Below are 22774 nucleotides of genomic sequence, written 5' to 3' on the forward strand. Positions count from 1 at the left end.
GGCTCTTTTGTTGTCCAGGTCTGCAGTGGGTGGGATTTTCAGTTTTTCCAGCTGCTCAATGGAGAAAATAAGAAGGGAGATGGTCCTGTTGGTGGTGATGAAGAGGCCTGCATGAGGAAGCATGCTGCTAATGGTTTAGTCTGTTAGTCATAGGGCATTGAGGAACATTCCCATTCCAAAAACTCCAGTGGGCTGAGCTGTCTCTTTTCTGAACAAGATGTCAGGTATCCTCCCTGCTTCTGTTCAGTGGCTGTCTTTGCTGGATTGTTCCCTTCAGTTCATTCACTGTGACCCTCTCCTGCTCACACAAGCCATGCATCTCTCAGCCTACACCTTCTTTTTCAGGCCTTGCAATCTGGGCTGCAAAATGCTGGAAACACCTAAGACCCATTCATGCTACTTCAGTGCCTGCCTATTGCTCTGCCTTCCATGTTGCTAACTATTGCTAACTTGTCAGCCCCCTGCTGTGGGCATCACAGGAGCAGCATAGAAGTGTTGGGAAGAAAAGCATCTTACCCATTTTTCTGAACATTGTCCAAGATGACATGCTTTCTGCAAAGACAGCCCTGGGGAACCAAGATGAGCCTTCATTTCCTGCTTGGTCCTGATCTACTTCTTGCCATTCAGATAAGGGAGAAGGAGAAAGCACAGCTCTCTATATGATAAAAAGCACTGGTACACTGCCTCTGCTTAACCCTGTGAGCCACAGCAGTGATGGCAAGGGGAGTTTGTGCCAGAGTGTGAACGTGAGGGCTGCCATACGTGGTGATGTGATGCGTGTGGTCAGGGGGCAACAAGCTCATTCAGGGACATTTCTAGAGATAATCAGCACTCAGCTAATTCTTTCTTTCATTAGGCAGCAGCACAGTTCTTACTGAGAGCTGCCTTTCCATTAGGCAGGGAGTCCTTTATACTGGATCCTTTGTCATATTCTCTCACTCTCCAAGATGTTAACTCCATCTCCCTTGAATTTCACGGGTCTCTTGAACCAAGACCAACAGAAACCCTAAATCCAACACACATGCCATTCCTACTCCACAGAAAAAATGTAGAATCGCCATACAATCATAGAATGGTTTGGGTTGGAAGGAAGGGACCTTAAAGATCATCTAATTACAACCCCCTGCTGTGGTCAGGGACACCTCCCACCAGACCAGGTTGCCCAAAGCCCCATCCAACCTGGTCTTGAACACTTCCAGGGATGGGGCAGCCACAGCTTCTCTGGGCAACCTGTGCCAGTGCCTCATCACCCTCATAGTAAAGAATTTCTTCCTAATATCTAATCTAAACCTACCCTCTTTTAGAGCCATTGCTCTATCACTACACTCCCTGACCAAGAGTCCCTCCCCAGCCTTCCTGTACTCCCCCTTTAGGTACTGGAAGGCTTCTATAAGGTCTCCCTGGAGCCTTCTCTTTTCTAGGCCGAACAACACCAACTTCTTCAGCCTCTCTTCAAAGCAGAGGTGCTCCACCCCTCTAATTATCCTCGTGGCCCTCCTCTGGACTCACTCCAACAGGTCCATGTCTTATGTTGGGGGCCCCAACGCTGAAGACAGTGCTCTGTGTGGGGAGGATGCCAGTTCAGCAGCCAAATTCGGGCCCAAATTTCAAAATCCATTCCTGCTGCAATTGCTGCTACCTATTGCTGCGGGTACCTCACCTTTGGTCCAGCCCTATTTTTAATATTCCGTATGGGCATTGATTTGGCCAGCAATGAGACACATGTTTTCTCCAGTCTCTTCATGCTGAGAGCTCCAATTAAAAGTCATTGCTTCTTTTTCTCCAGCAAGCAAGGCGTGGGCTTGCTGCCCCTGGCAGATACTCTGCTGAAGTCCAAAGCCAGCCTTTGCACAGACAGGGAGATCTTGCAATAGCAATGGCCTGGCACTTCTTTGTAGTCCTAAATTTGATCCCTGCAAATGATCATGTTCCTTCATTTCACTTGTGACTACAGATTGTGTCAGCAGCTCCTGGGAACAGTCCCTATTGCAAAGGTTGGTGTCTGCCTCCCAGCCTCAATGCTCAGGTGCTGCTGTGTAGTTGCCTGTATTGTCTCTGGATGTTGCAGGAGAGACATTTTAGACTGTGCCTGTACTCCATCATCCTCATTACTCTCAGTTTCCACTGTGTCTCTCAGTGTAGCATGCCAAATGTACTATACAGGACTTCTCCTGCTGTCCTGTTTACAGATGGAGAAAGCAAGGCTCAGAGGTAGGAAGTTGTTGAGGTTGTGTCTTTAAACAACTGAGTCTGAATAGTCTGAATTCAGGGTTCAGACCTGTATCTGATCTCTCCAAGCAACAGATAATGTTCTTGCACTAACAATTCATGCTGCCATACCCTCTTCACAATAAATTGCTGACTTGTCTTCCTTAAAGGCAAAGGTAAAAGTAGACATAAAATATACACAAAATGTTCTACAGCAGGAAGGGAAAAAAGACAGAAAGATTGCCAAACACATTCTGCTAGTTGCATCTGTGCTGTTTGCAGGTACTTTTATTCTCTTGTGTATTAGTTTTGAGCTTGCGGATAGCAATGGCTGGTGGGTTTTGCAAGCAAATTTTCATCAGCTGCTTGTGAGAGCTGTCTGGGCAATGGCTGCACACACAGTGGTGTAGCGTTCATGGAAACAAGGCATTGCCAGAAGAAATCCTCACCCAGGATTATCACCCTGGATGTTTTTGCTGTCTTTGAAGGAGGAAGAAGAGGGCTGGTAGTGCTGTGCAGTGTGCTGGCATTTTCCAGTGCACTATAGCTCAAGGGCTAGTCTCTATTTCTGAGCTGTTTGTGCGTGTGCATGAGGCAGCTCAAAGACGTTCTGGCATTTTAGAACTGGCTAAGACCTAGCTTGATTCTCATTTCATTGGTGTGAATAAAGAACAACTCCCATATCAGACTAGCTCAGAAGCACTGGCACAGGTTGGGGGAATGGACTCTGCAATGTTTGTCTTGCAGTCCCCACATCTTTGCAAGCCAGTATTAGGATACATGGTATTCCCCTGAGAGCATATGGCAGTCAGGATAGCTCCTAATGTAGCTTCTGCACAACCGGCTTAATCTCACTCTCATTTTTGTGGTACAAGTGACCCTTCTTCTGTCCCTTGGGCAGAAGGAGAACAGGCACTGCTGGGCAAGCTCAAATGCACAGGCAGAATGGCCATTAGCGGGCTGTAGCCGCTGGACAGGTACTAACCACCTGCACGGAGCAAGCCTCTGTGTAGGGAGAGACGTCTCTGCTCCTTCACATCCCAGGCCTGGCCCTGGAGCCTTTCTGGCCCATCCTCTCCCCTCCTGAAAGCAATTTCAATTATTGATGCCACTTGCTGTGTTAGTTTAGCTTTCGCTTGATGTGAAAACTTGTGTTAGAAATGTGTGTTGTAAGCATTGTTTCTATTGCAGCCAGGTTGAATTAACTCAAGCGCATGAATAAATAATAGGACAGCTTTTAAAACATCTACAAAAGCCTCAGCCTCCCTTGTGCATTTGGAGGTTGGGTAGAGCTGCCCAGGTTATAAACTCCAGACTCAGCTGTAAGTCCAGCCATTAGTCTCTACTCTGCAAACTTCTCTTGGCTTCCATGGGTATTGGAGCGGTGCTAGGTGACAAACAAGCCAACTGCTGCCTGTTCCTGGAGTCAGGCAACAGAGCTCGGGTGTGTGCAGTGGCATTTGGCACTGTGAAGAAGATCCCACCTAGCGAATGCAAACCTCCAGAGATGCATCAAGCTGGTTGCAAAGTTTCTGATGTGCATGGTGGGGGATGAGTGGGGATAAACATAGTAAGAGGCTTAAGCCTTTTGGTATGCTGTTTTGGCTTCTCACACCTGCTGTCCAACCCCTAAACATCCTCAAATTGTGTTCTCCCTTTCATCCTCCTACTCTATCTTTCAAACTTTAATTGATTTTCTTGGAACCCAGAAAAGGTGTCTGGATAACTCACAGGTAATTATACACACTAACCAGAGGAACAAGGGAGAGCGTAGGGGATTTTCAAGAGTATCTAACTACAATTGGCACACATCCTTTGAAAACACTAAACTTCTCAATCTCCCTAAACTGTTGTTTTTTTTTTAGGGAGATGCAGTATGTATTTTCCCCTTGCAGACAAGGCTTCAATCTTTAAAAGCAGGATGTATCTCACCTATTGTTAACTACCACCAAGTTCAGCATCAGCTCTCAGTTTATGAATTCCTTTAGTCAATGGAGAGACACAGGCCTCTCGAGTGCTGTTTTTCTCTTTGTGCTAGTTTAGGCTGGACATCTAGCTTTAAATATTTTATGTTACGGGAGTAAATCCCATCTGTAACCAATTTTAAGCATCCAACCACAGAAAGATCCACTTATGGTGGTCAAGCACCCCACAGCAAGATCCAGCCTCTCCTTGTGAGAATCAGCTTTCACAACCTGACCTGCAGCCAGCTGTGAGGAGTCCCTGGGGACCTACTCCAGGGTTTCAGGATTTATCAGTCCAGGGAATACAGCTGCAGAGAGATAGCCTGGGCTGTTAGAGCACTGTTCTAGTACTGAGCAGTTTTTGTCAAATCTGCCTGTCCAGTGTTGTGGGAAAATCATTTTGTTACTTTGAAAAAGTCAGGGCCAATGCATTAACACTTTTTAAATGAGGCATATTATCTTTCTTACATCTTTTCTTTCTTTTGTATTACCTGCTCAGATGTCTTGTTTATTTCTTTTTATGCACTCTTCATTCTGTGTTTGTTGCTTTTGTTCACCTTCATCCTTTCTTTCACTTTAGTTCATTCTTCCCCTACACATGTTTCTGACTCAGGATTTTTTTCCATTTATAGTTCATTCATGAGCAAGACAACATGAGTGATGCCATGAATGGAGTCAGCTGAGCTGGTGATGTTGGATGGTCTGTGCTCAGGTCATGGGACTTGGAAGTGCAGAAGTGGCTGTCCTGGTGCATTTGCTGTCAGAGTGGAAAGGGGCAGGGGTTCAAGCAGAGGAGACATTGTGCTGAATCGGGGGCTGGTTCCTGTTAGACTCTGAGTTGTTGTTAGACACACTTTCCTTGCGGGTGAGCAGCTCTCGTGTCTGTCAAGCTGGTAGTGTCTTCTCTTTCTCTCCTGGGAAGTCAGGGAGAGAAAAACTGCTCTTAGGAGTGTAAATTCAGAGCTGGAAACCCAGCTAAGAGGCTGTCTTTTCAAAGAAGCGTTAGATTCCTCTGACTGGCAGAGTGAACTTGACAGGTAGGCCCAAACTAGCCTACCTTCCCCTTCTCACTAAGGACGTTACAGAGGATCAGTAGGGGACTTGTGTTACAGGAGGGTTTGAGCAGCACAGTGCTGCCGCTTGTGCTGTGGAGCAATAGATAACGATGCAATGGAAACAGAGAACAGAGGGAAGAACATGTTAGGCAGTTCTGACCTCCTGCTGCAAGCAGAGCTGTGGCACAGATCAGGCTTGTGAACAAGAGAAGCTTTCCCATGCCAAGCTGCAAGGGCTGAAGGTACAGCTTGAACCTGCTTGGCTGCCCAGGGAAATGCTGTTTTTTCCTTGCACAGAAGCTCGTGATGTCCCCTGGAGGGGGAGATGAAAGATGGGCAGAACTCTTCTGCACAGCTGACGTCTGGAGTGGAAACAGCTTTCCACTTTGGAAGACAGCTTTGGCCCAAGTCAGGGCATCGATTTCTCACTTAGGCAGGTGTGGATGCCCAAGTAAGTAGCCATGCGGGCTACCAGCAGTCCTGGGAGGACAAGTAGGCATGGCAGCCCCAGAGGAGAACAGGCAACACATGCAGCACAGCACCTCCTACAGAGGATGGGCTGGTGTGGGCCATGGTGTCCATTGCAGAGACTGCCCTAGCACTAAGAGAGCAGGGAGAGGTGCTGCGTGGAGGGCAGGACTGGGACACATGCCCCTGCCTGCTGGTGCAAGTAATCAGTGAGCCCCACTCGCTTTTCTTACTGTGGGCCTCAGTTAACCCCTGCAGGGCAGCCTTTTCCCAGGGAGCTGACCTCTTCCTCTGCAGCTCACCCTAAGCCGGGTTTGTCTTCAGAAAGAGCATAAGGGTAGGGATGCTGAGAAGTGGGATGGCTTTTATTAGGATCTTTGAGCCTTGCGGTTTTAAACTTTCCACCTGACTGCCTCCCTCTTTGCCCCCTCCCTGAGCATGGGCTGCAGGTTCATTACAGACGCTTTTAGTTGCAGCCCAGCTCCTGCTGCATTGTCACCTGAGTGGAAAAGCTGGAAAATAGGTCATTACGCTTGGGCAAGCAGATCCCAGCCCCACACGATACAGCTGCTTCTTGCCTTCTCTAAATCCTTTTGCCAAAAGGCTTTTTTGTTGTGCTTAGCCCTGTGCTAAATCCTCACAGCCCCGATGCCACCGTGTCCACCCACTTTAAGGGGGACCCATGCCCTGCAGCCTAGGAGGCAGCACAGCCACCATGGACAGAACAACAGGGCAAAATGGTGCAACTAGATCCCACCCTGTGGTCCCATCACCTGACACTGGGAGTGCAGTTCTCTGCAGTTACGAGGTGCCAGTCTGCTGAGTGCCTCGGGACAGACCAAGCTCCCCCTGGGTAGTTGGCACCACATTGTTTATGAGGCAAGGTGCCAGCACCTTTCTTCCTCACTTCAGCAACAGGAACCGAAGGTCCAAAGTCCTGTCCTGCAGGTAGTGGGCTAAACACATCTATGGATGTCCTGTGAGAAAAACTCACATTGCTTGTTGCAAGTCCATGGGAGAGAAAGAACTAAAACAGGAGGAGATTTTATAAGGCATTTCCTTCACCCCTGCTTTTTATCCTTCAGGCCTCCTGGTGGTCCTGGAATAGGCATCTCACAGGCATGCTGCTGTTTGTGGAAAAATGAACTCAGCACTGGTTTTGGCACATACACATAAGCTGCTGGTTTATTCCTTGGATGCAGAGAGCCCTCTCTGCTCATCCTTTGTCTTTTACATTGGCAAATCCAGTTTGGGGGAGAGACAGCCTCCTCATGCATGTGGTTCTGCTGCCTTTTACATTGCAGCTCTGAAGGCTGATGAGATGAATGTACTTTTTGCAGTATGCTTGCCAATATATTGTGTGTCAGCTTCCAGGGTCTCTGTTTCGGGAAGAAAAGACCTCCCAGAGAGAAGCTGCATTACATTTCAGGGGAGTTCGTACATGGGCATGACAGTGCCTTCAGAAAGTTAATGGGAGCTGGCACAGGAATCTGAGGTCAGGCAAGACAGCAAAAATGTGTAGCCACCTAGAACAGGAGCAGGAACAAGGCAGCCCCAAGACACAAGGCTCTCTGGCCCTTTGAATGGACTTTGCTGTGTCACAAAAAATATCCGAAAACTATGATCCACCATTCTTTTTACTGTCGGTCTAGCAGCAGAAAGCAGTAGCATATCTGGTGCCTCCTCTTGGAGCTATTTCTCAGGCCTTTGGCACAGGCTTTGACAGGTAAATCAAATGCAAGCTCAGATTTGCTAAAGTCAAACTTTCTTTCTAACCTGTCCTTTCTGCCTGGTCAACATCTCTCAGGAGCTGGGACAAGGGGACACCCTTCTTTGGGCTGAGGGACAAACATAAGGGACTCCCAGGAGTTTCCTCTTAGAATTTACAAAGTAAACCTGCATCTGTCACTCTGTGCACAAAACTCTGAGGAGAAGCAGCGCATAACTCATGTAGCAATACCTGTTTGAGTTTGAAAAGAGCTATAAACAGCTGCCTTGCACTGCTTGTCCTAACAGAGGTTTGATGCCTTCTGTTTCAAGAGCATTGACTTTATTATTTGAGATTCGGACATGAAACAGAGGATGTGTTAGACTAGATGGCATGGAGGGGGATGGACTGATCAGTGAGGGAAGGAGGAAAAGATACATGATTTAATGCTGGTGGATTGGGTTTACAAGGATGACCTGAGCAGATCTCACTGGTGTGTGCAAGGACTTAGCTTTCATGCATCTGGAAGCAGACAGTAACAGCAAAATTGTTGGGGTCAATGCTGAGAAACATCATGTATCAGAAAGGATGAAAAAATGATAACAAAGGTCCAACTGCAGAGGTGTTTGCAGCTGTGAACACGATAATGACTAACCAGAGAAAACTTTTCTTAGTATCAGAGATAAGTTCCAAAAAGCAGAATGCCTTGATGGCAACCCAAGGGACAAGTGAGTGCAAGTATGAGAAAAATAAAAATAACAAAGGAAAGGGACAGTAGAGGAAGTTTTCACTGCTGCCAGAAACGATTTGTAAGTGCTTCTGCAGTCCACTTCCTGGAGAGGGAAAAAAAAAGATTTTGTATAAGATTTCCTGTGAGAGCAGGCCCATTGATTCTCTGCCCTTGCTCTTGACCACCTACATTTTGATTATATGGAATTTGTGTGGGGAAAGAGACCATGTTTCTTGGTTGAGATTATAACTACTCCAGCCTTAGAAGATGCTGAACACCCTACATTCGTCCAGAGCTCTTGGAAAGGTATTCTGTGGGTGTTACTCTGGTTTAGCAATATCTCAGCTCTTCACTGGGGGAATGCAGGAATAGGAAAAGGTCTCAGAGCATTTGAACCGTATCCCTCACCCATTAGAGACATCATGCAACAATTTTTTGTTCTAGCAAGGCTGCACATAGTATTCAACAGCCTAGCTCACAAAACACTGCCTACAGCAAACTGCAGAACTATTGCAAACACTAACAGCGAATTTTCCAGGATATCACAGCAAGGAAGCAGAAGAAACTGATTAGAGCACATACCTTTATTAGCAAAGGTTCAGTTGGTAAAATTTCCAGGAACACTAGGAATTGGAAGAATCCAGAAGAAAGCTAATCCCCTCCCCCCTCTATTTTCCACTTACCTCATTTTCCACATTCCTCATGCAGTCCCAGACAAGCTGTCTTCAGGAAAATTTCCTCCTAACCCTAAATTTGGGGTCAGTTTATCATTTACAACATGAGAAAGGCAAACCAAACACAACATAGAGGATAAGATAAATGGAATGAAAGGTAGAATTAGCAGCCAGAGGATATGGAGGCAGAAAATATGAATTCATTGAATTTTTAATACATTTGTGATGTCCAGGTGGTACTATTTGACTGAATACTAGCATACTAGTAACTTCATACTTAAGGAAGTTGTAAAGAAAATGGAATTTTGGCACCTGTTAATTTTTTGGTCTGTCAGATAGAATGTCAGATTTGAGAATTCGTTTATGGGAAAGAAATAATGGCAAACAAGAAGGTAAATGGTACATACCAAAGCCTGTAGAGAGTAGATTCCTCATCTGATTTCATTCTTCATTCAGTCTTTCCTTGATAAAAAACTGGTTTTCTAGACAAAGAACATACAGAAGATGATTCTAGACTTCAGTAAAGCATGTGATGTGAGAAATTGTTAGTTGAGCGTGGAAGAGAAAGGTATTAGCAGAGGAATCATAAACAGGGGAGAGAATTGGCTGATGCAGACATTAGTGCCTACATGCTCTGCTGAAATGGGAAGTTGGGCTTAAGAGAGGTTATGAGCAGAGTTTTCTGAGTCTAGTCTTTTGATGAATGTTTGCAGCAATGACCTGGACAGAAATGGTAGGAGCATGCTAACAAAATGTGCTGAAGCCACATGGGGAAGGTGTTGCCATTACAGATGAAGACCAAAATATCATGCAGTAAGAATAAGAACTAGAATAAGAACTGGAACTAATACAGACAGGAAGAACTGTAGCAGTACATTTTGGAGAGTAGCAGTAGGACTTTTATAAAATGAGAATACTTTAGCGGGATACAAGAGAGAAGGGATCCCTCTCTTTGAGGATTTAAGTTGGCTATGAATTACCAGTCTGCAATGTGTTGCTGTCAAGGAAAAGCAATACCAGATGTGTGAGGTGACGGATTTCCTGTGATAAAAGGGAATTGTGGCACTGAAGTATGGAGGAAATGGAAAAGATTGTGTGGAATGGGTAGAAATGTGTAAAATGAATAGTGCTTTGGACAGAGTTAATTGATGGGGACTCCTGGTGTCTGACTAAATGAGCAGAGTTTTACCCAGCCTTGCTATTACAAGCCAGCTAATGGTGTAATGTTATTTTTAGATAAGAGCTTCCATTTCCCATTTTCTTGGAGTGAGCTTTGGCCTTTAAAGACACAGTGAATATTGTTGCTGCAGTGTTTGGGTGGGAGTGAAGAATGGAGAAGAAAGTATGGACTGCAAATGAGGATGTATGCTTGAGTGAATAGAAGGTGAGGAGAGGGTGAGTGCAGTGAATGCAGATAAGAGAAGGATGGATAAATGGGTAGTGAACAAGTGCCTGTGCTGGGAGGAAAGGGGGAATGGACAATGTGCGAAGGACTGCCAGATGACAGGAGAGGCAGAAATAGATGGATCTATATCTGTATCCATATTCGTGTTCATATATAGGTGTCTAAATATCTGTATCAATATAGCTGTCTAGATATCTATATAGATATAGAAAATATCAATACAGATATATGAATTATATATATTGTATATATGTGTATATATGTTGAGTATGGTACAATATGATATATATAAAACATAAGGTGTATATATATATATACACACACACATATGTATGTGGTTAGGCACAAGAATTGCCCACCTGCCGTAGAATGCAGGAATGGCTTGTCTGAAACCTTTGCCATTTTTAAGAACCATGTGGGCATCTGTAGTGACGTCCAAGGGCCCTTCCCATGTTATTTCCCTTGGGATCTCAGCCTGGACAAAACAATGAAGGAGCCTGCCTGGCATCCTTCCCAGGAGGAGGTGCTGACAAAGGCCGTGTCCCCTTTCCACAGCTGCGTGGTGGATGAGATGGACTTCTCAGGCATGGAGCTGGATGAGGCACTGCGGAAGTTCCAGGCCCACATCCGCGTGCAGGGGGAGGCGCAGAAGGTTGAGCGGCTAATTGAGGCCTTCAGGTAAGAAAGCGAGCCCTGTGGCCCCACTATTGCAACTGGCTGGAAGCAGAGAGCACACCCAGCACAGAAAACATGCAGCAGTGATGGAATGAATGGCCAGAGATCTTCCTCCTAAAGAAGCTGATTGTGGAAGGGCTGATGAAGTGCAAAGTCTTGTGTCCCACTGCTGCTGCAGAGCCATGTCCTTGATGGGTGTTGAGTGGCATGAAGGGCACAAAGGGCCAGAGTAAGCCAGCCCTGACATGTCTTCCAGCAAAGGACTCCCTGTTCATTGTTAACTGACAGGAAGAACAGTCCTGGGGCTTGCAGGGGTGCTGGGTTGTTCCTTTGGTGCATCCAGAGGAGTCCTTTGTATTTAGCAAGTCAGGCTCAAGTAGACCCCTCCTGCATTACCACTACATTCCCAGACTGGGTGGTTTCTCTACTGTCATTTGCTATTTTGGCTTCTAAGAACAAAAAGGCTGAAGTTTTAGTGGCCAACTTCAGCCATTGGTGTGTAATTTGGCCTTTGGAGAGCAGGCAATTCCTTCTCATTTGTGTGAGAGTTGGAGTGAAAGGAAGAATTCGATCCACATGTGACGAGGCTATTGTCACCCTGGAGCAGACGACTTTGCTGTAATACTCCATGTTAAGTGTGTTTATCCCTCCTGCTGCAGCCAGAGGTACTGCATGTGTAACCCAGATGTGGTCCAGCAGTTTCACAACCCAGATACCATCTTCATCTTGGCCTTTGCAATCATCCTCCTCAATACGGACATGTACAGCCCCAACATCAAGCCTGACAGGAAGATGATGCTGGAGGACTTCATTCGCAATCTGAGAGGTGAGAGTCCTACTTTGCTTTTTTTGCCCTTTTTGCTGTTCTAAATCCTACTGAGGTGAAGGCAGCAAAATCCTAGTGGAGCTGTCTTTCTCCAGGGCTGCTGCTGGTCTTTGTGAGCCAGACGTGGAGGAGGGTGCTTTGAAGTGTCCTGTAGGTTGCTGGGGAAGGGGAAAATCTGTGCTTTGTCCTCTACAGAAAGCTGTCCAGCCTTTTCAGAAATCAACCATTTTCTTTGAGAGATGATTTCATCTTTTAATGGATTTCACTGTTTAGAAGGAGTCCACCGTATTACATTTTTCTATTGTTCAGCTCTGTCCTTCCTAGACCCTGCTGGATTACACTAAACAAGCCCATGCCCTCCTTGTTGCTTTGAATGTATGAACACATTTTCCTTCTATTCAGGCTAAAACTTCCCTTTCTTAATTGCTTGCAATTACTTGCAGTAACTGCAGGCCTGACAGAGTTCATGCATACATTACCTCTTTGCAATTTCTGATACATCAGTTCCACAAGTCAATTTTCTTCTATTTTTCAAGGTCCTTCCCATCTCAGTAATAGGTTGCTAAAAGCATTTCTTCAGATGTGGTCACAACATACTCATATTTAGAACCACTGCCTCCTCCTTATTTTCAGATCTGCTAATGCAGCCTAGTATTGTTTAGCCTTTTTGACAAAACGTCTAGACAAACTCTAATTTCCCAACTGTGTTTGCTCCTAGGTCTGCCATCTTCCAAAAGTCTCTTACTGCACATCTACAGTTCAGTTTAAGTTTCTTCAAGGTTTTCCCAGTGTAAATCTTTACCTAGAGCTTGAACTTCTATGGGTTCCTTTGACTTGTTTCTTTGTCCTCATGGCTGTTCAGACAATGTTGTTCCAGCCTCCCCCAGCTTCTCCAATCTCCAGCCACTTCAGACTGGAATGATGTGGCATGGAGGGCTTCTTTCAAGTTATTTTCTGAGAATGGGTCTGATACCTGTCATCATCCCCTTCAGTATCACAGCAACTAACTCAAAAGGTTTTCTTTTTTTTTTTTTTTAATGTTAACTTTCACTTAGAGTTACTTGAAAGTCTGTCAGCTCACATCACAACATGAATTCAGCCAACATGAGGATCGTGCAGTGGACAAGGAGAGACAGTTCATTCCAGACTCACCTTCAGCCCAATACATAGGCCAGGAGCTTCACTGGCCTATGTTTAAAAAAACAACCAACCAACCAACCAAGCCAGCAACAACAACAAGAAAACCAAAACCAAACCAAAACCAAACCAAACCAAAACAAAAAAGTAAAAAAGTATTCAGGCTCTGTTTCCAAGGCATGAATTAGGGAGTTGAGAGATGACAATGTCTCTCCATTCCACAACAGCTCCTCACCTGCAAGACATCAATCAGTGTAGTATGCCTCAGACCAGGGAGCTGGAGGGAAAGCAGAGAAAATCAGTGGAAAATGATTGAAGGAATTCAGTTCAGGAGGAAAGACTGGCAATTTAATTTGTGGTGTGTGGCTCGGGGAGGGGTGAAGGAGAACTTTTCTGCCAGGCTCTGCAAAGGCTGGACAGCAAAATTTGTAGAATTATCTAAGGAGACATAAAAGAGGGAAGGGACAGACCCCAGACAGGGAAATTACAGGCAGACTAGCAGGAAGGTATTAACCCTAGGAGACATCACAGAAAACAAATGTTGGAGTCCACCAAGTATTTACTATTTAGTTTCTCCTATTTAGGAGAGCTGAGGCTTGCATTGGCAGGAGGAGCAGCTGGTTCCTATTGTAGATCTCCTCCACATCTAGCACTTATAATTTTATATGAAATCAATGCAGGGGTTGCTGCTGAGTGGCCCAAGATATATGAATGTGAAACTGTAGCCATAAAACCTTAGGGAACAAATGGAAAGGAGCCACCATGCAGAGCAATGGAATGATGAAATCTTCTGCATTGGCCTTAGATATGTCAGTATCTGCTCCTGATGCTTTAGGTGTGTTAGACCAAGAAAGAAGACAGCCTAAAGCAAAATATTTCTCTTTCTTTCTGCCTTCCCATCATTGCACAGAGCAGAGATCTGCCTGTCAGGGACCACCAGTTCTTCCCTTTTGTTTTCTCCCTGCCTATTCTGCCGAACATTTTCTCTGTTTTGCAGGAGTGGATGATGGTGCTGACATCCCACGGGAACTTGTGGTGGGGATCTATGAGAGGATCCAACAGAAAGAGCTAAAATCCAATGAGGACCATGTGACTTATGTTACCAAAGTGGAGAAATCCATAGTTGGAATGAAAACAGTGAGCACCCGTAACCCTGCTGGCACCCACTCACCCTGCTCCCCTCACTGTCCCTCTTTTCTGCCTTTTTCCTCTATGTCTCTTTTTCTTCATAATAATTTCCTTTCTTGCCTTGATGCATTAATTCCTTTTTCTCCAAACACCTTCTTCATTTGCTTTCTCTTTCTTTCCTACTTCTTTGGGATCTTCTTGGCCAGAATTTGCTTTATCCAATACAGTAACTGTTTGCCCAAAAATCTCACTGCAGCTCCTGCTTGCCAGTGCAGGTCCTGACTGCCAATACTTCAGTGATAGCCCTGCAGTGCTCTGAACTTTCAGGCCTTGTGAGCCTGTAGGATGTGAAAGCCAAAGTGATAGGAAACAATTTCACCTACCTCTGTCTAATGAGTTCTCCAAGGATTGCTGGGGTTATGAGACCTCCAAATGCAGAGACTGCTTCTTTAGCAGAAACTGTTCTGAAATCCAAAAACACTCTGTTTACTCAAAATGAACAAACTCGTTTCTCAATGCCCAGGAAATATGCAGATGTCCAGTGCTCTGAGAGAGGATGAGCAGTCGCTCAGTGACTTGAAGCCGGAGGTACATGAAGATAGGATATATAAGCAAGTGGCTTGCCTATAGCCTGTTCTACTGCTCTGATTTATCCAAGTCACAAAGGCTCCCTGATACCGGGCTAGCAGGATGAATGGTGGTGAGGAGTGGTCATGAGATGATTTGAATGGGCAAACTGGGCAGAACTGGCTTGTGCCTCTGTGATTGGGCAGGTTTGTGTGGGCTAAGGGTGGTGGAGACCCTCCCTGGCACCTCCCATAACCCCCACATGCTCTTGTGGATCTTCTGCAGGTTCTGTCCGTGCCCCATCGCCGGCTGGTCTGCTGCAGCCGTTTGTACGAAGTTACCGACGTGAACAAAGTGCAGAAGCAGGCAGCTCACCAGAGGGAAGTTTTTCTCTTCAATGACCTGTTGGTGGTAAGTGTGCTTTGGCATTTAGGCACTGCAGTGATACAACTAGCCCCCAGTATCTGTAAAGAAATATAAAACGAGTCCAAAACATTACAGTTTCCCCCCTGTCCTAGGGACAGACCATCTTCTGGTCCATCCACACTGCAAGACACAGCTCTGGATCCTTCCCTGTTAAAAACGTACCAAACCTAAAACTCCTCTGACCTTTGAAAAGCAGACTGTCGCATCCCACAGACATCCAAGTAACGTCATTGCTCTCTCTCAACCCTTTGCTACTAGGGAAACTCATTTTGTAAAAGGGAAGTTCATTGGTTTGGCTGTTTGTACTATGGTAGGAGAGCACTCCCATCCACTTTAAAAGTCTCCTGCCAGACACTTTAAAACCATAACCTTCTATTGCAGAGGCTGTAGAATGGTATATACAACTTACTGGAAACTGAATTGTATATAGTAGTTTTAAAAGTGTCCTGCCCAAGGGACCTTGCAACAGAGTTCAGACAGGTACAAAAGGGAGGAGAGCACAGATTCTCTGAGACTGGAAGGATGCAGAACAAGAAGGAAGTTTTGCTTTAGGCACCTGAAGAAAAGGCCTGAGTTTAATGGCAAAAGAAAACTGTGGATGTTGCAAACGGGTTTGTTCCTTGCTGGCCCTCCATCCCATACGATAAACCAGATCCATGAGAATTAGTGCTGAGGGATCAAGGGCAGCACTGCATGCGCATGTGCTCTGGTTTCCAGACCTGAGGTATTTCTGACGGGTTTCCCTTAGCCTTCCAATTTGGCACTCAGTGAAGGAGAACTACCCTTGCAACATCGAAAATAGGGGCATCAAAAAATCAGCATCTGGGGAACTGCACCTGAGTGGGCCCCAGGGCTATGCATACAGAATTTCAAGTGTTGCTACAAGTGCAGTGTGCCAGGCAGCTTTCTGGGCAAAGAGCCTGTCCGTCACCAAGTGTTACTCCCATGTGTAATTAGCAGAGCCTGCAAAAAGCTTTTTCCTATATGCTTTTAGTAGTTTGTATCGTTCTTAACTCGCTGTTCATCGGCATCCTGCCCGATGATGCATCTGTTCCTCCAACAGATCCTCAAGCTTTGCCCCAAGAAGAAAAGCTCCTCAACCTACACATTTTGCAAGTCAGTTGGCCTGCTGGGGATGCAGTTCCACCTCTTTGAGAATGAATGTAAGTCTGATTCTCCTTGGTTGCCTGGAAGGGTTTGGTATGGAAAAGGAGAAGGAAGGAGGGGACTGCATTGCCCAGTGAGATCTTACATCAGGGTTAAAATGCGAGGTGAGGAAAAACTGAGGCTTGGTGCTGAGGAGAGCACTGTGCAGGTACAGTGTCATGGGAAGAGGCTCCTGGTCCCTCTCTCTAGCTCATTGCAGCGGGCTGACTTGTTATGGTGGCAGGGAAGGCACTAGTGCGGAGACATGAGGGAATCAGTCCCAAGATACACCTCACATAGTTCTCAGGAGCCAATGGTGGGTGGAGAACCTCACTGAGAAAACTGCTGCTGCTAGCTTTAGCCCCTCTCCACTCATGCCCGAAGTCACAATTCTCACCTCTACTTTTGACACTGATAAAAGCTCAGGTGCTGCTGCTGCCTGCCCACACTGAGATATGCTGTGCCGTGCTGAAGGCTTCCTGAGACAGAAGCAGAGCCCTTGGAACAGCACCCACCAAAGAATGGCGGGAGGCCAGCCCTAGTCAGCCTGACCTTGATGGTCTGGGAAGAGAGCCACGATGTGTCATGGTTGAGGCTGGTTGTGTAGCAGAGGGATTCCAGAAACAGGCAGGCTTCCTGCTGGCACAGGCAAAGGGGCTGCACAGTGGTCCCAGGCAAGCACGGCTGATGCCCACTGGGGTTTTTGTGAGCACCAGCAGAATATGCTGCCGGGAAGCACTACTGTGTCTTCACTGAGTTCTTTACATCCTCACTCTGTCCTGTTGACAGTGAGCCACCATCTCAACCCCCTACCCTCTGCAGCACGCAGTGGCTTTCACATCCATGTACGTACAGAAGAGCCATTCATAACTGAGCATCCCCAGGAGGCACTATTAGAGCTGGGCTCAGCTTTCAGGGGTATGGTGACTATCCTGTGAGCGCTCAGGGGTCTTCTGGCAAAGGAATCCTTTTGTGTATACTCCGCAGAGACAGAAAAGCAGATGTCTAAAAAAACTTGAGATCTGAACAGATGAGACAAGACACAGGGTGGGAAAAGGGGCCTGGGACACAAACAGAGGGAGCTGAGGACTGGCAGAAAATAGCAGGTTGATCTTTTAACTTGTTTAGTAAAGATTGCTAAAGGCATAGGGTGGGGAAGGCAGACAGATGCAGGAGCAGTGGAGAAAAGGACAGGGGAAGAGAGAAATTAAATGTAGACAAAAGAGAGGGGGAAGGAGAAAAGGAGCTGAAACCACCGGCCAATAACCGAAAGACAGAGAAGTCCAGTCACAAGCTTAGCAACTTCCCTGCATGCCTCATGGACGTTTCATTTGCATTCCTGACAGTGTGTTTTGCCTGTTGGGGGCTACTAAGCAGAGACCTGCAAAACCACATCCTTCTCTTTACCACTCTCTTTGCACAGCACGATGAGCTCCCCACTCATGCTGTGCTAACACCGCTGCTAAGTTCCCTGCTGATGGAAGTAGAGACTGAGGAGAGGTCCTGCCACTGTGGATGCTAATGGTTGTTCTGGCTTTGAGTCCAGGAGCCAACCTGCAGCTCCCGCAGGATAAAAAGCATTGGCCTTGTGTATCCTATTAGCTCTTCCACAGACTCAGGAGGGTTTTGCAGTCCCACCTCTGTGCTCAGGTTCTCAGAATCAAGGTTACACTGACTGTAACTGAGTTTTTTGGCTATGGCACCACTATGGTAGTGGTGGTACTTGCCTTGCCATTGCAGCTTGGCCATTCTGTTCCTTTGGAGTGCTGCAGTGCTGCAAATTCCTACCGCTTGCAGCGTGACAAACTCTAAGTGTGCTATTCCTCTGGACTGATGTTAGAAATTCTCTGTCCTGGAAAGGCAGCAAAGCAGCCAAGTTCTCCAGCAAGAAAGCTTAATGCCTCTTTATTGTGTTGACACATCTTCTTCACAGATTACCCCCATGGCATCACACTGGTGACTCCAGTTTCGGGCTCAGAGAAGAAACAGGTACTGCACTTCTGTGCTCTGGGTGCTGAGGAAATGCAGAAATTTGTGGAAGATCTGAAAGAGTCAATAGCAGAAGTGACAGAGCTGGAGCAGATACGAATTGAATGTAAGGGCCTCTAATACAATTCAAACTCCAATGCCATCACACTGCATGTGTCTACCAGGGAGAAAGGGTAAAATCAGTGGGTTCTTCGGAAAAAAAGGACAAAGAGGATGAGTAGCAGAATCTACACAAGATTGTTCTTGTGTTCACCAACAGGGTGAAAAAGCAGTCAGGTTCTGTGAGTACCCACCAGTAGCAGAAAGTAAATAACTGCTTATGATGCTTATGAAATAGAGTTTAAGATACAGTGGTCTGAAATGGTGAAGTTTAGACTGCCAGACCCAGAAGACCCAGAAGACTCCTCCATCCCATACTCCGACTATGCAAATACATTCTGTATAAACATATGAGCCCAAGTAGCTCAGCATCAGTGGTCCCTTTCTGTGCAGCAATAACCTATTCTGTATAAATGCAGGTCATACACAGAGGTCTTGCAGAGATATGTAAGTTCCTCCACATGTAAAATCCTTTCAAGTTTCTGTTTCTCTCTTAGCTGTTCCTCTCTCCCTCCTTTTTTGACATTCTCTTGTCGTTTTCTTGCATTGATTCTCCTTGCTGTCTTCCCACATTTCTCCTTCAATATGCTGTGGCCCTTCCATCCATCCCGTTCCTCGTTCACTTCCGCACATCCGTCTTGCAGGGGAGCTGGAGAAACAGCAAGGGGCAAAAACTCTCTCGTTAAGGACCAACGGAGCCCAGATGGAACCACAGTCAAAGCAAAGCTCACCTACAGGTAAGAGGTCACCCAATTTCTCTTGGCCAGGCAGTGCCGCCTTTGCAAATGTGTTCTCCTGTAAAAATAACTGCAAAAAGAAGTGATCAGTTTTGTATCCTGTAGCCTTCACTGAATAGAATATGCATCTTTCAAATAACCTAGAAGAGCCATTTATGTCTCATTACCCAGTCTGTAGCTGTAACATCCAGCAAAGAGGGGTTAGTAAGTAGTACAAGATAACTGCTGCAGAACGTGGCCCACATTTTCTTCCAAGAACTAATGCAACACAGTAACTGCACTGTCAACTTCCTCCAGAGTCTTCACCATCACTTTTGCAAGACTAGCTTCTTTGTAGCAGAGGCTTTGTCTGCATTGGGCTCTTGGGCTTTTGTGCCAGCAAAAATCAAGTACAGTGGTGAGTGGCTATAAGCTCATTAGAACTGCATGAAAGCCAGGACCTAAAGATAGGAGCCCAAAGGGGCCTCCCCCTAAACCACTGAGCAGCTATCAGATTGCAGGAGGCTTGGATTTATCTTGCAGTAGAGTCTTACTCTCCCTTTTACCTCTCCCTTGGGCTTTCCAGTCCACACTATGAGGGCCAGCTCTTGACTTGAGGCACAGACCCCATGAGTGAGATCTTTTCTTTTATTTCAAAGGCAAGAAGGATTTGGGGGAGAAGGTCTCGGACAGCACAGTGGAGGTAAGTAGAGTGTGAAGCAGCTGAGGTAAGTAATTCTCTCTCACTTCAGCTCTTCTCACATTCTCTGTTGTTTCTTTTCTCAGGTTTTAATCAATGCCTCCCCAGCCAGACTGACAATTTTACCAATTTCCAGAGATACAATTAAAAGTTACTGCTAGGACGGGTAATACAACTTTCAAATCCAAACTAAACTTCAAAGCATTTTCAATCCGTTTTTATAACTGTAACATCCCTCATGGACCAAGCTCCCAAACGCTGTAGACTAACCCACCCCACTGCTTACGTGGAGACTGAGAACCACACTAAAGACTTCCCTGACATGCTAACTCCATGCAGCATCACATGCGAATTCCCCTGCAGCCCAGCTTTCCTGCACAATCTCTGCAGCTCTGTCTCTCCATCCCCCCTTGAAGGGGATTAAGCATGGCCTTTGCGTATCAGAGACTCTCCCTAGAGCTTCACCTCCCTAGGTAGGGAGCTTGGCTGTCCTGTGTGCTTAGCAGGGATGTCTAGCATCCAGTGGGTTGCCTGTTTCTTCACAGACACCCTTACTCCCACTGCCTGTGAGGAAACAGGAAAATGCAGTCTTCATGCTGAAAATCTGATTTACTAATTCCTACTCGTTCCCTCTCTGGAATATCTCCATTGCCCTGAATTTGCCCTTTCCCAGGGTAGTTCTTTCCCCTCTTGTCATAGTATATTTACTTGAAGAGTTCAGCTTCTCTGTGGGGTGTGGGTGTTGCTGCTTTTCCCTGAAGGGCACCCCATTTCCCTGTAGACACCCCTTTTCTGGGCAAGGTGCCTCTCCCAGCCAACTTCCAATTTCTGTTGGGAGGAATGTTTCTTTGTGGAGAATAGCTTCCATTTATCTTAATGTCATTAGCACTTCATGGCCCAGCAATCAGTTTTTCTGAGGCACTTCCACTGCCTGAATAAATATTGACACAGTGTTATGTCCTGCTGCGCAGTGAGCCTGAGCAACCTCCATGCTTGGGCAGGGACAAACATCTCATCTTTCTTCCCGCATGGTGGAAAGCTTGGCCACTCCACAGCTTCTCCTTCATGGTTGCTGGCTCTGCTGCCCAACATACAGACTGTCAGGGCACCCCTAACGCCCCATCTGCCCATCTGTACCTCTGCTGTGACAACCTGCAAGCAGTAGTTTCCTACCCAGGGTTTGTCATTTGACTGACACTGTGTTTTGAGCTGTGCTCTGGGGATTCCATCAGCCCACGTCCTTGCCAGGAGGAACTATGGCTTCATTCACCATCCGGGTAGCCCCATTTTGCTGCTGCACTCCCCCCTGAGGATTTCCAGTCCAGGCCAGCTCCCTTTTTCAAGCTGGACTCAGTGAGCTCTCTTATTTGAGTGACTCTACTATCAGCATCTCTCTGTGGGGACCCTGATGACCTCCTCGTTCCCTTCCCCCTTCCAACTGCCCAAGCAATACTCTGCCAGCAGAGGAGCATTTCCATTTCTTTGAGATTATCTAATCTGCTGCCATTTCATCATAAATTTCTTTTATCATTGTGTGAGCTAGACGGACATTTTTTTTCTTTTTTCTTTTTCTTTTTTTTTTGAAAATCATTTCCTTTCACTGACAAACCATCAAATGGATCAGAGGGAGCTGTCGTTTCCTAGAGTATGTCAGATTTCTGCTTTTTCCTTTGTAAACAGATTAGCCAGTCATGTGGTGTACCCTCCTACTCAGAAAGGCAGGGAGCTGCGAAAGGCTTGAGCCTGTCTGTCTCTATCTCAGATTCAGCTACCGTCATTTTTGCAGAAACATACAACGTCGATTATCTGAAACACTGTTATCTAGTTTCCCCTTCCTTTTTGCTGCTGGGGACAAGGGCATAACCTCTGAGGTTTGTTCATTATCATGAGAATTCATGGACGCCTCCACTCATAGAGTTGATTTGCGTTCCCTGTGCCGTTTGGATAATCAAAGTTGCACTGCATTTGGGAACTCTGGCCCTACCGCCTTTGATGTGATGGAAAGGACAGGGGCACTGAGGCCTAGACAAGAAGATGGGGCAACTGGGAGAGAGGGGTGCAGCCAGGGGTTGTGCCTGTTCTGTTTTTTAAAGAGGGGAGGGTTTAATGCATGTGAGGCCAGCTGCTGGTGGGGGTTCAGGGCAGCCAGTAGCAGCAGATGGGAAAAGTCTTGTAACATTTAATGCTTCTTTGGCTGTTTCTAAACTAGGTGTCAATTCACAACAGGCTTCAAACGTACCAGCACAACTCCGCCCTGGGGCCCGAGAGTGGAATGCAGCCCAGCATGCGTCTTAACATGCCACGGGAGCGGCTGGAGACAGCACTGGTGCCCTCGCACCCCGCCTCGGCGGGGACACTTGTACAGTGCCAGCAGATTGTCAAAGTCATTGTCTTGGACAAGCCGTGCCTCGCTCGAATGGAGCCGGCCCTCAACCAGACTCTGACACGCTACGTCACCTCCGACTCCTGCACCTCCACCCCCTGGCGCAGTGTGGGCAGTGGGCTCCCTGGGACCCCCATGAAGCTGGTCCATCAGCCTCCCCTCCCACCTCCACCTCCTCCCTACAACCACCCCCACCAGTATTGTCCCCCCAGCTCCCTGCTTCAGAGGCGCAGGTACTCCAGTGGCTCACGCAGCCTCGTGTAGCCACACCACCAGCACCAGAACAGCACAGACTTCCCCGCTTCCCTGCCCCACCGCCTCCCTGGGACCCTTTCTGCCTACAGAGATCTAGTTTGTGATTTATTTTTTAGTAAAAGAAAAAGAAAAGAAAAAAAAAAGCCGACTGACCTAACTCTTACCCCGTCTCCCCTCAAGATGATGCTAATTGTGAGGAGCCATCTATAGAGACTGCCAACCTACATGCTCACACATCCTCACATCCTGCCAGCCCTGCTGGCCTCCTGTGCTCACACCGTCCCCATGTAGCACTTTGTTGCCCTGTTCCTGAGAGGCTTGATGACCTGCTGCTTTCTAGGCACTGTCTTCCGTTTGCTACTCCTCAACCTCCTTCCTTGCCTTGCATTTACCTGGCCATAGGTTTGTACCCCTCCAAAACTTCGCCAGCCTCGGAGAGAAACAGACTCACCCGTGCCAAGGACTGACCTTGGGGCACTCAAGGGGTGGAGTTCCCCCTGCCTCCACTGCTGCTG

At 46.7% G+C, this 22774-nt stretch overlaps 1 protein-coding gene across 7 annotated transcripts in view; it reads left to right on the forward strand.

The window, feature by feature from the left end:
- The window catches only part of IQSEC3 (IQ motif and Sec7 domain ArfGEF 3), a 99374-nt gene extending 76988 nt beyond the window's left edge, over positions 1–22386 (forward strand). For 4 of the 7 annotated variants that reach the window (XM_040562051.1, XM_040562089.1, XM_040562082.1 and 1 more), the window contains 9 exons: positions 10768–10890; positions 11547–11713; positions 13848–13987; positions 14831–14956; positions 16035–16134; positions 18051–18212; positions 18850–18942; positions 19581–19624; positions 21831–22386. In XM_040562051.1, the coding sequence (XP_040417985.1) occupies positions 10768–10890; positions 11547–11713; positions 13848–13987; positions 14831–14956; positions 16035–16134; positions 18051–18212; positions 18850–18942; positions 19581–19624; positions 21831–22268 (1393 nt within the window). In that variant the 3' untranslated portion in view covers positions 22269–22386. Of the gene's footprint in view, positions 1–10767; positions 10891–11546; positions 11714–13847; positions 13988–14830; positions 14957–16034; positions 16135–18050; positions 18213–18849; positions 18943–19580; positions 19625–19707; positions 19788–21830 lie in introns of all 7 variants that reach the window. The other 3 variants (XM_040562071.1, XM_040562061.1, XM_040562076.1) reach the window with 3 other exon arrangements.
- The last annotated feature ends 388 nt before the right edge of the window (positions 22387–22774 follow it).

This window comes from Cygnus olor, chromosome 1 (assembly GCF_009769625.2).
Source record: "Cygnus olor isolate bCygOlo1 chromosome 1, bCygOlo1.pri.v2, whole genome shotgun sequence".
Classification (NCBI taxonomy): Eukaryota; Metazoa; Chordata; class Aves; order Anseriformes; family Anatidae; genus Cygnus; species Cygnus olor.